A 13,495-nucleotide genomic window follows, 5' to 3' on the forward strand; every position below is an offset into this window, starting at 1 on the left:
TGTGTGCGAGATGGGGCCATTAGTATCGCTAGAGGCCATTTTAATTGCTTGTTTGTTATTATTTAAAAAATACCAAAGAATGGTAAGAATATTTAGGGGATCTGTATTTTAGTGTTAGGGAGAAAATGTGTCTGTGTGTGTGTTTCCTATTACAGTATGGACTTGTATAATCTTCAAGATTCCTAGTTGATTTGATTTAGTTGTGTGTGGCAGGGTGCTTGTACAGACTGCATCTATCTCTCTTCATTAACTCCCATCGGTTGGTGTCATTGTTTGTGTTACTTTCATACGGTAGACCAAAAAAAAACATTTTTTTAAAGAAATGCAACAAAACAAAAAAAAAAGAATTGGACACAGTAGCTGGGTTTTGAGCGTTGCATGTTATAGTGTGTATAAGGTTTTAAATGTTGCATTTTTCAAACACGTAGTTATATAAGGGTTAGGGTTTTTTTCATACTCACGTAAGCAAAATTAAGGTAGAAATGTTTCTATGTTCACATGTCTGTTTTGTGCTTTCTTTGTTAGAGACCATTTGAGAGTTTAAAAATACGGTTGCTCTATTTTAAATTCTAAAAGTGCCCCAAATACGTTATTCTGACAGAGATCACGAACAATGAAACTATTGTTTTAGTCACGAGACGGACCAAGATGTTACGTTTGCACATATTTGTAGTTTTATTTATCAAGCCAAAAAAGAAGAAAGACATTTTTGACCTCCCAACTTTCAGTCTCGAAGCATTCAATCCGATCGGAGCAGAAATGCTTTTGTACTCATCATTTTACAATCCTTTAATTCTCACCATTGACAATTCACCACCTTGACAAACTCAAAGACAACAAAGGAAAAAATAAATTAAAACCAAACTCACTTTTAACATGATCAAAATGTGGTCCAAATACACAAAGTGTGTGACAAAACAAAATGGAAAGAGTATATTTTTATATGATCAACACACTCTGAAACCCATAGCAGAATGTAACCGATTGACAATACTTAAATTCTTAGAGAACCTGCTGTATATTTTTCATTTTATGTGTGAACTCTATCTAAAATTTGAATAAGTTGGGCCATGTTTCATTACTTGTCGTAAAGGTCGCATTTCTCAATTATTTTTATAAGAATGTGTGTGGTTCCGCAAATCAGTGATCGCACACATGTGCGTGTGTGTGTGTGTCTGTGTGTGCCCTCCATCTCAAGCACTTCCCCTATGACTTCCTGCCATATCTTGTACGTAGATGCTTTTGTAAAAAAAAAAACTTTATTGTATTTGGGTTGAACGTGTGTGTTTTTTTTTTTTTTACATGTGGATAATTTGTTTAGCTTTAGCTCACCATTTTTACTCTCTCTCCCCCTGAAATACTTCTCCTATTCAAAACAGAGCAGAAGTGGAGCAGTTGTTAAAGTAAAGCAGACAACCAAGCCACCCTTAGTTACACGCTGCGCTAACGTAGCTCTCCCTTCTGGCTTCAATGTTAATTTAAAAATACAAGTTGGTTTATTATTATTATTAATAATATTATTCATTTTATTATTATTATTATTATTATTATTATTATGATGATGATGATGAAACAAGCTCGTTCTAAATGTATTGACTGCTGTTTTAAAAAATAGGGGATTCATTTTTTTTATATATATATATATATATATGTGAGTGTGTGTGTGTGTGTGTGTGTGTGTGTGTGTGTGTGTGTGTGTGTGTGTGTGTGTGTGTGTGTGTGTGTGTGTGTGTGTGTGTGTGTGTGGGATGACGTTGTGTAATCATTTGATTTGTCAAACACTGGACTGGGGGGGTGAAATTTCGTACATTTCATAGATGAGAGAGTTGTTTTTGACAGACATAAACTGCACACCATCCTGACAGATATACCCTTCCGAGTGTACAATACATGTCTAATACACACTTCAAATATTACCATAGGACTTCTATACAACGTATAAGCAAATCATTTATTTTATATTGCTTCAAACTGCTGCGTTCATTTGAGCACGAGTAACCAGGACCCCAAGATCCTTTCTCTTTTCTACCCAAATTGTTGCAGGACAGGAAACCAGTAAAATGGAGAGTTAAGTCAAGTTGGAACGTTTTGATTTGGAATCAAAATGGCGGGCCCCTTGGCAGCAATCCAGCAATCAATATCACCTGGGAGGGTATTGCTGTACAGCAGATGTAACATGTAGTCTTGTTAAAGCCAAACACCACTTCCCAAAACCTGAAAGAGATTTGCACTAAACACATTTTTGGTCGAATGACTTTTTTTTCCTATCAAAAGCAATATAATTCAGATCACTTAACACATTTTTAAGAACATGAAGGTCATCTGCCCCGACAGTAATGCTGATGAAATGTTTAAGAGAGAGTTTGAAGCATTTGAGCCTTCCTGAATAATGGTACAATATTTGGACATTTCTGCCTTTTGATTGCACTTGAACTTGGAATTCGGTATGTTGTTCGGAGGAGTTTTCTACTCAGTACGTACCCCTTAGTACTTCTTTTGTCCAAATTCGAGGGGGCATTACCACTGTTCTGATTGGCTACGCTTGTTCTTTATCCTCGTGTGATGTTTTTTGGACAAATCAAGCGGCTCGTTACCCAGAGAGAGACAGGCAAGGAGAGAGGAAGGACCCACATGTCCAAAGTATCTTCATCACAAGGCCAGTCGTGAAGATATTTCATAAACTGTATCAAAAAAGACGCACCCTACCATGTCAATGTCTGCCCATACACCTTCATGTTCACACTATTGTATCACGTTGAAGCAGATTTGGTCTATTTAATGTTTTTATTTGTTTGTTTTCTATCTTTATTTTTGGGATGACACAAAATGCTTTAAAAGTAAAAACCATGTATGAAATGCTTTTGAGAGAACATAGATTCATAATGCACCTTTTTTTTGTAACGCACACCACTGTGCTGTGTAGAGAACTTGTGTCCATCAGTCCCCACCAACCCTTTGGCAAATTCAACTGCTCTGGTCAATCGATGGCCGCGCGTAACTGCAGAGGGTGATAATATTGAACCGGTTTATTTTATTTTCTCTGTCTATCGATACGTGTACAACATTCAAAACATTCGCCATGTTCTTTTTAATCTGACCGTAGTAGCTTGTCCCGTCCCCCCTTGGCCCTGTGGTGTGCTGAGAGATGTGGCGGTCTGTTTAAATATGTCGCGTGTTAGAGGAAGCATAAGTACGTGCCTTCTTGTAATATCCTTGGTGAGCTCGTTATTATTGAGAAGCTGAAGCCAGCCAATTGTGTTTGCACTAAAAACCAAATTGCTTTTTGTGATGTAGACTATTTAAGCAAGCTTGTTGCGTCACTTTAACCGTTCAGTATGCATGAGGGTGAAATTGGTTAAGTCTAGGGCTAGAGCTCATCTGTTTGACCTGTAAACCAGTGCAGCTTAGAGGATCTTGTGAATATATCTTGGCTTAGTTTCGCATTCAGTTTTAAATTCCATCCTTTTTTGAATAATCGCTTCACATGTTGTCATTTACCAATCTCCACAGTTTAAAAAAAAAAAGGAAAAAAGAAAAAAAAGAAAGAGAAAGCAAATAACACACACTCACAGTGAATACAGTTTTTTTTTGTACCGTACGCCATGGCTGGACAACCACACATCTGTACTAGAGATGCTCTCGTCTCTGTAACCATGGGAACACAACCACACATCTGTACTAGAGATGCTCTCGTCTCTGTAACCATGGGAACGCATGAGGTCGCCTCAAGACTATTGGTTTTAATTCATTTAGATTTTGTTTTTGAAAAAAATAACTAAAGAAAAAAAACATGTGTATTTATTACTTATTATTATTTTTGTTGACATCTAAGAGGAAGCCCGACATGCTTTGAGTCTTAAAATGCACCTTATTCATGTGTGAATAGGCTGGCCTAGTAATATCTGATTTAGCACCTTACCCCACAGCATGTTTTTACACTTTATGCCAGTTTAAATATTCTTCCATGCGTATTCTTTCTAAAATAATTATTTTAATATTTTGTGAAATTGTTTAAAGGGATGTGCCAAAGTTTGGAGGCGATCTCCCCCCAAGTGTTGGTATCATTCCCCCCCTTTCTTGAGTTATAGCAATGGTATGTCCCACCTTTCCTCTAACAGTGTGTGGAAGCAAGCTATTACAGCAAACAGTATCATTATTGTCCTTTTACAATAAGCCCTGTATTTCACATATATTTACCAGTGATGTGTATTTGTTATTATAAAGAAAATAGCCGTAAAGCTTCATTATGTTACATAATATTGTGACTTTTTTCGAAAAACTGTGAAGACTTATCTTGCATATACTTTATACAGAAGTATTAAGCCTTAATACAAAATACTAAAAAAAGTGTGGAAGAATAAACTGATTGTTGCTAAGTAAGGATGATTTTTGTAAATGTTACCAGCACTTTTTTTGTAATTTTCACCCACTGAGGTATTGTACAAGTTCGAGCTGTTTGTGAAGTTTGATTATGAAGGAATAAAAACCAGTACTTTCCTGTACTTCACACAACGTTACGTTGCTCTCGTCTCTTTTCATGAAACCCTATTCTGTCAGTTTTATTTATCCTGCCCTGAAATAAAAGATCACCTTCACACAATATCTCCCAGCCGTGCTTACACCTTGAAGATTCATTGAAACCGTTTTTTGGATTAGGTTTTTTTATCTACACTGCATAAAAGAAGACACTCTTGACATTGTTTCAAAACCATTCTTAAAAGGTCTACTTGGCCACCAGGTGTCATGTTGACGAGCCATTACACGCCATTTCAAAATCCATCAATTTGTGGCATCACAAGAGGGAGTGTCCACTCACAGATTGGTGGTGGACAGATCGTCTGTTTGACACATCCCTTAAGACATTGTGATGTCGTCTGTTTAACACATCCCTTAAGACATTGTGATGTCTTAAGATAAGGATATGGAATTTTTTAATAGCTTGTAATGGCTCCTCAACGTGACAGGTGGTAGTAAAATAGGGGCCCTTTTCAGTCATATAGTATGGCCTTTTGTCCACAAAAGGTTCTGCTGATCAGAAGCTCCACTGCAATTAAATTTTGATGTGGGACAACACTAACTATGTCACATAAAACCCACGTATATCACATTGGTTCAAACCATTGGTGTATCATATTTTAGATTGCACATTGAACATTTTGATAGTCTCAAGATGGAAAGATTAAAAATGAATAGTAATGAATAGTAAGTAAATAGATACTACTATAAATATAATAGTATATTCCACTCAGATGGAAAAGGGAATATTACTTTAGGTCATTTTCTGCCATTACAATGTAATAGTCTTCATCAGTGCAAAATGAGTCATGGTGCTGCCATGTAATACCCATTAAGATGATGCAAGCCCCTCTTGAACATCACTTTCTCTGTCGATTGCTTGATAATCAATAAGTCTTATCCATATCAGTCATCATCCATCAAACCAAGGGAGGAAGAATGACCTCTCTGATTAAATATTAACAGAATATTTCATATCACATTTAGCACCGGACAGACAGCTAGTAAACTAACAAAGCAGATTTCAGGGTTGTTTAATGGTTTTACTTACATACTATGTAAAAATAGGAGTAGAATTACATACTATATATGATTTACTATATTATTATCGATTTGGCAAAAGGAGCCCAGCTCATTGTAATATTTCAATTTGATTAGGTGGCTGCATCATTAAGGCAGACTCCCTATAATAATAATGACAATAGCAATAATATGAACAGCAACAATAATTCATTAAGAACCTGAACTTCACCCCCCTTTCTCATTGGAACACTACTCATGGCAAGCTCTATCTCTGATTGGTGGAAAGCTTGCCTAGTGATACCTTTGTACAGAGAGTGTGATTGGCTGTGGCTGATTGCCTCAGTGTGTGTGGTGACGTCCCTGAGGTTTTGAGTGTAGTGTTTGGTCTCTTCAGCCACATGTGGGCCACACAGCAGCGTGCTCAATGGGCTGGGCTCAGAGACAGGGGAAAGCACTCACACGTCTGATACTCATAGTATATAGATAATGCAATATATTAATTATAATATATACACACAGGAAACAAGGTCCATTTCTACTATATATATAAAAATGCATAGATGAGAAACGCAAAATGTCTACTTTTTATATTTTATAGATTTGTTATGGATTTTCTATTAGAGGTGTGGGTATTGATTATAATAAACTCAATCTGTTTGGATTCTCAATACTGTCCTGCACTTTTGATCTGACATCAAGATTGCTATTTTGGCGTTACTCAAAAGTACATTTGATCTCCCTAATCCTGCCTCATCTTGTATCTATAGGCACATGTGTTTACTTGCACCTGCCCAGCAGCTGATATTAACATAAACACAATCATCTTCTCATCATATAAATATAGTACATATAATGATTCTATAATCAGAATAATACTATATGCTTAAATCGCCATTCCTGTACAGTCTATCATGATACAGCTCTCAAACTCAGGTGTGTGACTTGTCTTGAGTCAGTGTAACATGACACCATACAGATATCAGAAAGTGATGGCGGAGGCAAACAGCAGACAAAAGGAACGGCAGCCTCAAAAGACAAAGCCGTCCTCGAGCAAGGTCACTGTGACTTGATGCCAACCCAACACACAACTTCTATACATGTGTTTGTATTGGCATCTACAGGTAGGCAGTGCACCCACGTGAAAGAGATTCATGAATCAATATCTCAAGAGAAAAGTGATGCAATGAAATTTAATACTGAAGCAAACAATCGAAAATGCTCCACCAAATTCAGACGGGCCACGCCCACCTCTATACCAAGGTTTATTAATTATTCACCCTAGTATGAATTAAGCATTCGTGAATGGGGAAACATAACATAACTTGTACATGAATGTGTTATTTAATAATTGGATGCCTTTTCTTTTGTTTAAACACTGCTTGATGTGTTCAAATGTTTGCAATAATCAATATTGCAGTGTCTGAATATTATTTTGTGACTGAACCCTATTCTCTGAGAGGGCGTGTCACGTTTCTTTACCGCGGCAATCGAAGCCCTTGAGCCTCTGAACAGATGCTGCAATGGTGCCACCATGTGGAGTTTGCGTGTTACAATTCTTCGTCGGTCATTGGACACACCCATTTGCACTCATTCCATGGGGCAAAACTACTGCAATAGAAAAGATACACCATGACTGTACACAGTATGGCTCTTGAGTAAAGGCCATTTATCGGTGGAGCCAGTTGAATAAGGAATGGACGCTGGATTTAAATGTTTAACAGGTTTGACAACAGGTGTAGCTATCATGAACACATTAAATTCATGATTTTTCAAATTAGAGAAACCACAAAAAACCAGACATGGATATGGGTGTTTTATTTGTTTCCTACATACCGTTTTACTAGCCCACAGGCATGTATACAGCTGGGGGATATGTGTTTTCTTCAGTTGCTTACAGGCATCCCGAACAAACCCACTCATTTGGTCATACCTGCTGGTGATTGATGGCTATTACCGGATCAAGTTTCATGTTGGTGCACATGTTGAATCCTTGTTGGCCAACATTCATTAAGGTTGGTAGTTGAGGCCTTCACTGATTAGCAACATAAACCCCAAAATGTAATGTAATAAGATACACTGGTTTACAATGACAAAACCACTAATATTGCAATTCAATATCTTCGGGAAAATATATTGGATAGCAAAAATTATGCAAAATTCTGAGATGTATAAAAGTAAAAATATGCAGCCCATGGCAGGGCAGTCTGTTCCTCTAGGAGACAGTTTAGTTTATTGGTAATAGAATATGCACACAGTGGTTGTTTATTCACCGCCTCCACCAGAGCATCAGGCGAGGAAACAGAGCAGCCAAACAAATCAACTCAAAATAGATCCAGATTAAACTTCCTTTAATGCCCCGGTAATAAATTCCAAAAGCCTGACTACCATTACCTAGAATAAAGTGAACTTTGAGTGACCGTTAATCAACATGAACTAAACTCAAGCCTGACTGGGGCAATGCAATGCTAGAATGCAGACTACGCCGTACAGGAAATCGGATATATGGTCAACAGGTCAACGGGTGTGTAGTGATTAACGTTAGGATTTCACTCCACATTTAGGGTAGGGAAATTACTAATCCAATTGCCCATGGATTGCCTTACTTCCCTAGAAGTAATTAAACTTTAACTTGACGCAACCTGCAGGTAATATTTCAAAACAGAAAGTACTTATCTATAGTTGACACTTGACGTAATTTCAAGGGAATCCAAATGTACTTTGGCTTCCACTCCCGAAACCTGGTGCTTATGAGCCAAGTTACATAATTACTAACGTGCAAGAGGCAACGTGATGCGTTTCTGTAGTCTGCAATGAAACGTTTTAAATCCCAATATGGCCGTCATGCGCTTATGCTTCAACTTGACCGATGCTTCGCTACAGATGGCGGGTTCCGCCAATGTCACCACCACCTTACCCTCACTAAAGCCCCAGCGCGAATGGGCCCAGTAGTTACAAACGCGTCACACTAGGCTAAGCAGGGGGATAAGCGGTGGGTATATATAGCCGCTGGGTATAATCCTTTCGTGCCTTTTAACTAACCCAAACCAGTGTCCGCATCACCTGTGGTGAGGTGGGTGAGGGAGAAGGAGGAGACCGCAAAACCACACAAGTCAGTTTTTAAGTTTGTTCCCAGAATAAATTTATTTTAAGTTAGGACCATACAAACCTACTGAATGACAGGAAGGGTATCAGATCTTTTACAGGAATGACATTGCTCAAAGAGGAGGTGGAACGTTTTAACATGAAGATGCACGAGGTACAGCCATTGCCCTCTAGTGGTGAGACACTAGTAGGTTGTTCCCATTAAATAAGGCTGACTGCTGAGTCCATAGAACCGGAAATAATGTTACATTTAGCCAGATTTTACAGTGATGTTAAAAAAACAAAACATATACAGTGAGGATTTAGAGGACCTTCTTCAGCTCATCGTACAGGACCAGCACGAAGGCTCCACCCATGCCCCTGAGCACGTTGGACAGGGCTCCCTTGAAGAAGGCCTTGCCACCTTCATCGCGTGCAATCTTCTTCCAGCAGTCGATGGTACCAGTGTACATGATGTCAGCTAGAGGGGGGGGGGGGAAGCACACGTTAAGTACCAATCCAGACAGTGAGGCACCTTATTAAAAACCTTTGCTTCTAGTAATCCGATTCCCAGCCAGTGTAAACCCTAGCACCCATTCCACCTATATATGATCAAGTCACATGGCCCGCTCCACCTGCAGCGTCTTACCTCCTTTGCGGCCAGACTGCATCATCATGCGCCTACGCACGGTGTCGAAGGGGTAAGAAGTCAGGCCAGCGACGGCGGTCACAGACTGGGCGATCATCCAGCTGACCAGGATGCTGCCTTTCTTGGAGTCGGGGAGCATGCCTGGAGAAGATGACAGCAAACCTCATTAGATCATGGCCAATTTTTGACAGTAGTTGAGATAAGGACGTGTAGGAAATGCATACCCTTGGCGGTGTCATAGATGCCGAAGTAGGCAGCCCTGTAGATGATGATGCCCTGGACGGACACGTTGAAGCCCTGGTACAGACCACGGATACCGTCAGACTTGGAGATCTTCTTCAGGCAGTCGGCCAGGCCGTTGAACTCACGACCGGCGCCGGGCTTTCCAACGTCAGCGGCCAGACGGGTCCTGGCGAAATCGAGGGGGTACACGAAGCACAGGGAGGTGGCTCCGGCAGCGCCACCGGACGCCAGGTTACCAGCGAAGTACCGCCAGAACTGGGTGCGCTTGTCGACTCCGTCAAGGAAGACCTTCTTGTACTTGTCCTTGAAGGCGAAGTTCAGGGCCTGGGTGGGGAAGTATCTGATGACGTTGGCAAGGTTACCTCTCCAGAAGGACAGGAATCCCTGCTCCTTGGGAATACGGACAATGCAATCCATGATTCCCTTGTACTGCATATCTGCGGTGATCTGCTTGCTGGCATGTTGGACCTGTGAGTGAGAAACATAAAGAGTCCAGCATGAATGTCAAAATTTTTAATTGTCATGTGAAGACAGCGGGACAAGTTAGGCATTAAAGAGCCTTCGACGGTTTCCTTGGCAACCATGTTGTAAAGACGTCCGCTGGCTGAAGGTCATCCATCAAGCGCGGAGCGTTAATTACTGTCCGACAGTGGAGAGTTAAATGACATTCCGTACCAAAGAAGATTGACGGGAAAGTCGAGTTTTGAAGGAGACTTTCGCTAGCAAACGTCTTGGAGACGCATCAAGGTGATCCTTCTTAAGATGCAACTGAACGTCAACCAAAACCTCGATAATTCATGACATACATGAGAGTTAAGTCACAATGTCTACAAAAACCCTTTGCAGGGGATTGTGCAACTTGTCGGCCCGGCTTGAAGGAGTCCTCGGGCCTTCAGCCAACACTTGCCGGTAGTGTCAACGCCTACCGGCGAAGACTCACATGAAGCACGAAGATAAGGATTTAAAAACCGCCATAACGGTGATCGCCCAATACAGATCCACAAATATGCTTTTGTGTAGTTATTATTACTAGGACAACATGATGATCTAAATCCCCACTATCAGGGAAGACGTTTGTCCTTTGTTAGCCGCGCAGGCTAAGGTTACTGCTGAGTAGCCCGGACGCTAGGAGACTCGTGTAGGTCATTGCACATCCCGTGATGACCTCAGTTTAAAAAACTGTCAAGACCAGTTTAATCAACAGCTTTGAGTATGTTGGACTTGTAAAATGCATTTAGAGTGCAATGTAGGCCCATGTATAACCCAGTATAGACTGAAAGGGGGTTGAAGCCCGGGTCCAATGGTGGTAACCCAGATTAGGGCAGCTAGCTAGTGCTAGCTACTGGTACGTAGAAATAGAGGAAGAATGGTCTTTTTAAATTACCTGAAGAAGAAGCTTCACTCTTTCGATGGGGGCAACGGCTGTCTTGGAGATGGCAGCAGAGATGCCACCGGCCATGAAGTCCTTGGCGAAGGAGATTGCGGTTTCATTCATTATGTAATGTTCTTCTGGGCCGCCTTACAGATAAATCAGTACAAGTTCCCCACACTACCCTTCACACGATGGCCTACGACGAAATGGCCGATTGTGCAGGCGCGTTCGGAATTTAACGGGCGTCCGATCGCGATACAATACGAGAGTACACGTCGCGCCTTATTCGTGGAGCTGAGAACGTCACGTTGTCGACGTAAACAACCCGCCAATGAGGGGCGCAGTCGTCATCGTTTGGGTGCGTAAGTGGGCGTCCCTGCTCTGATTGGTTTCCGAGAAGCCAGATACGCTGCAAAGTACACCCGTCGCCACGCCCACGTCCTTTCCCATGATCCCGGGCCGGCGCTGTCAGTGTCCACTGGCTTGCTATCAGGGACTATAACAAGTCGTTATCAGCTGTGATATCACAAAATAGCAGACCTTTGCCCCATCATGTGTATTTACAAGCAATTTACAATGGAATTATAATAAGGATTGCACGTGAGTCAGTTATTGCCAGGCAGATGATTGCGAGTTAATAATAAAAAAAAACGCACACACACCAAGCCCCCTCTGCAATGCACCTCATAACCTTGCTTGAGGAAATAATGGTGGCAGATAGCCACCTCTATACGGCCTGTGGAGCGCTTTTAACCTTGAGGAAACAGCTCACTCGGGAAGCCCCTACCACCGATGTAGTTGCCTATCATGTGTGCGGTAGTAGTTGTTGTATGTAAACATTTTGCTAGGATGTTTGTCTTGTTCTGATTCATGGGTACTTAATGTAGGCCTACTATTCAAAATAACGTCACCTCTGCCGTTTATCCAGAGGCAAAGGTTATCTTTACGATTTAGAAACTAGTATTGGGCCTGCAGTTTTTACTGAAGTAATGATATCAAGACAATTTCATCGTTCGTCTGTTCAAGAGTTCGAGTATTATTTCTTAATGTCATTCCATGTTAACATTTAATATCTAATGAGTTTTATATCTCAATTACAAAAGTTTATGACAAATCAAATCAACATGCAAATCAAACAAAGAACAAATTAAAGAAATCTACAATCATAAATAAGGATTTAGGGATCAAATCTAATGGACATTTTTTGCACTAGATGGCAGTATAAGACAGGTGCATTACTTGGGCATGCCGTAGGTTTCACATTACAAAAAGCATTATAGCTTTTCGATAAACATTTGTCGAGCATTCAATTTAATAATAATCCAACACCATTGTTTTTGTCATATATACTGTACGACACTGAGTAGAGGTAATCTGAGATGGTTCCTTCAAGAGCAGGTGTCACACATACTAACGCCAACACGCCCACTGAACTGAAGTGCTCAATTTTAACCCTGGCCAAAAATGAATGACAATAAAATTCTTATCACTAGTTGCTATAGATATAGACTACTCTTAGTGACCTGCTTCACGATATAAATAGACAGCTTCCTAAGTGTGTATTATAGGCTACATGTACAGTAACTCACTAGTTATTCATTGTGTTTGTGTGTGTGTTTCTGTATGTGTGATATGTATGCATGTTAACAGCCATTTGTTGACTAAACTGTTTTCCCCTATGTTCAGAGACTTATGTAGACACACACATAGCATGCTAACAGTTAGCTGCCATTCTACATGTACATTCTAGCAAGAGGGAAGTTGAAACTTAAAGAGAAACATTGAGGTTGTAAGGTCGTAACATGAGGGGAATAAAGAGGGCCCGTAGGAGCTAAATAGGAAGGTGAGAGTGCACTGCGACCTTGAGAGAGAGAGAACAGAAATAGCCTAAAGGTCATAAAGACAGGCCAAAAACTAGCACTATTTAAGGTCATACATAGGCCCTTTACTGCCATGGCCACCTGATATACAATGGTTCAACTTTTCCGTAATTCTTTCACGTTGATAATATTTACAACACACGTAGCCTACGAAGCAGTACACTTATGTTAGAAAATCAAAAGTGACAATTGCTCTTTAATAGTGTCATAAAATAATGTATTATTTTGCATGTGTGAGTGTGCTTGAGGTATTCTGAGCATCTGTGAAGAATGTAAGAATATTAAATTATTTAAATGAAGACAACCTAAAGTGTCTAGACAAAAAAAGGAAAACTAAAAACTTGTATATTGTATCTGCAACAATGACCTTGCTACATGCTACCTAGGTAGCTATCACACTCCACCTAGGCTCCTCCAAAACCAGGACAAAGGGAGGTGATGTTTAAACCGTTTCATTGCAGAGTTTGAGTATAATGATACATACAGATGGTGATCCATGCTGCCATGAAAGATCTCCTTGAGCATGTTTGGTGATGGCTGGTTTAAGCTGAGCGCATTGATTGCTCAATTCACAACTCACCCAACCCCAGAGTCTAATCCGTCTGACTCGGGCCAAGTGAGGCTGCTTCAACCGGGCATCATCCACACACACACTTCACAGTATCACTTAGACAACAGGTTTGTCTAATCCTGAAATAGCAATATTAGAAATACTAATATTAGAAATAGAAA

The 13,495-nt window shown here is 40.3% G+C and overlaps 1 protein-coding gene across 1 annotated transcript; it reads right to left on the reverse strand.

Moving 5' to 3' along the window:
• Nucleotides 1-8,652: 8,652 nt before the first annotated feature.
• On the reverse strand, nt 8,653-11,091 carry LOC311354161 (ADP/ATP translocase 2). Its single transcript, XM_084473958.1, has 4 exons — nt 10,896-11,091; nt 9,493-9,979; nt 9,269-9,409; nt 8,653-9,100 (listed from the first exon to the last, which is right to left on the reverse strand). The coding sequence occupies exons 1-4, from the start codon at nt 11,004-11,006 to the stop codon at nt 8,943-8,945; spliced, it is 897 nt and encodes a 298-aa protein (XP_084330084.1). The 5' UTR covers nt 11,007-11,091; the 3' UTR covers nt 8,653-8,942.
• Nucleotides 11,092-13,495: the final 2,404 nt, after the last annotated feature.

Source organism: Micromesistius poutassou (assembly GCF_964030765.1).
Source record: "Micromesistius poutassou genome assembly, chromosome: 10".
Classification (NCBI taxonomy): Eukaryota; Metazoa; Chordata; class Actinopteri; order Gadiformes; family Gadidae; genus Micromesistius; species Micromesistius poutassou.

Coding starts and splice junctions, on each gene's coding strand:
- LOC311354161 (XM_084473958.1), bottom strand. CDS start 11,006: ATGAATGAAACCGCAATCTCCTTCGCCAAGGACTTCATGGCCGGTGGC. Junction 9,980..10,895: donor GAGTGAAGCTTCTTCTTCAG/GTAATTTAAAAA, acceptor TCTCACTCACAG/GTCCAACATGCCAGCAAGCA. Junction 9,410..9,492: donor CATCTATGACACCGCCAAGG/GTATGCATTTCC, acceptor CATCTTCTCCAG/GCATGCTCCCCGACTCCAAG.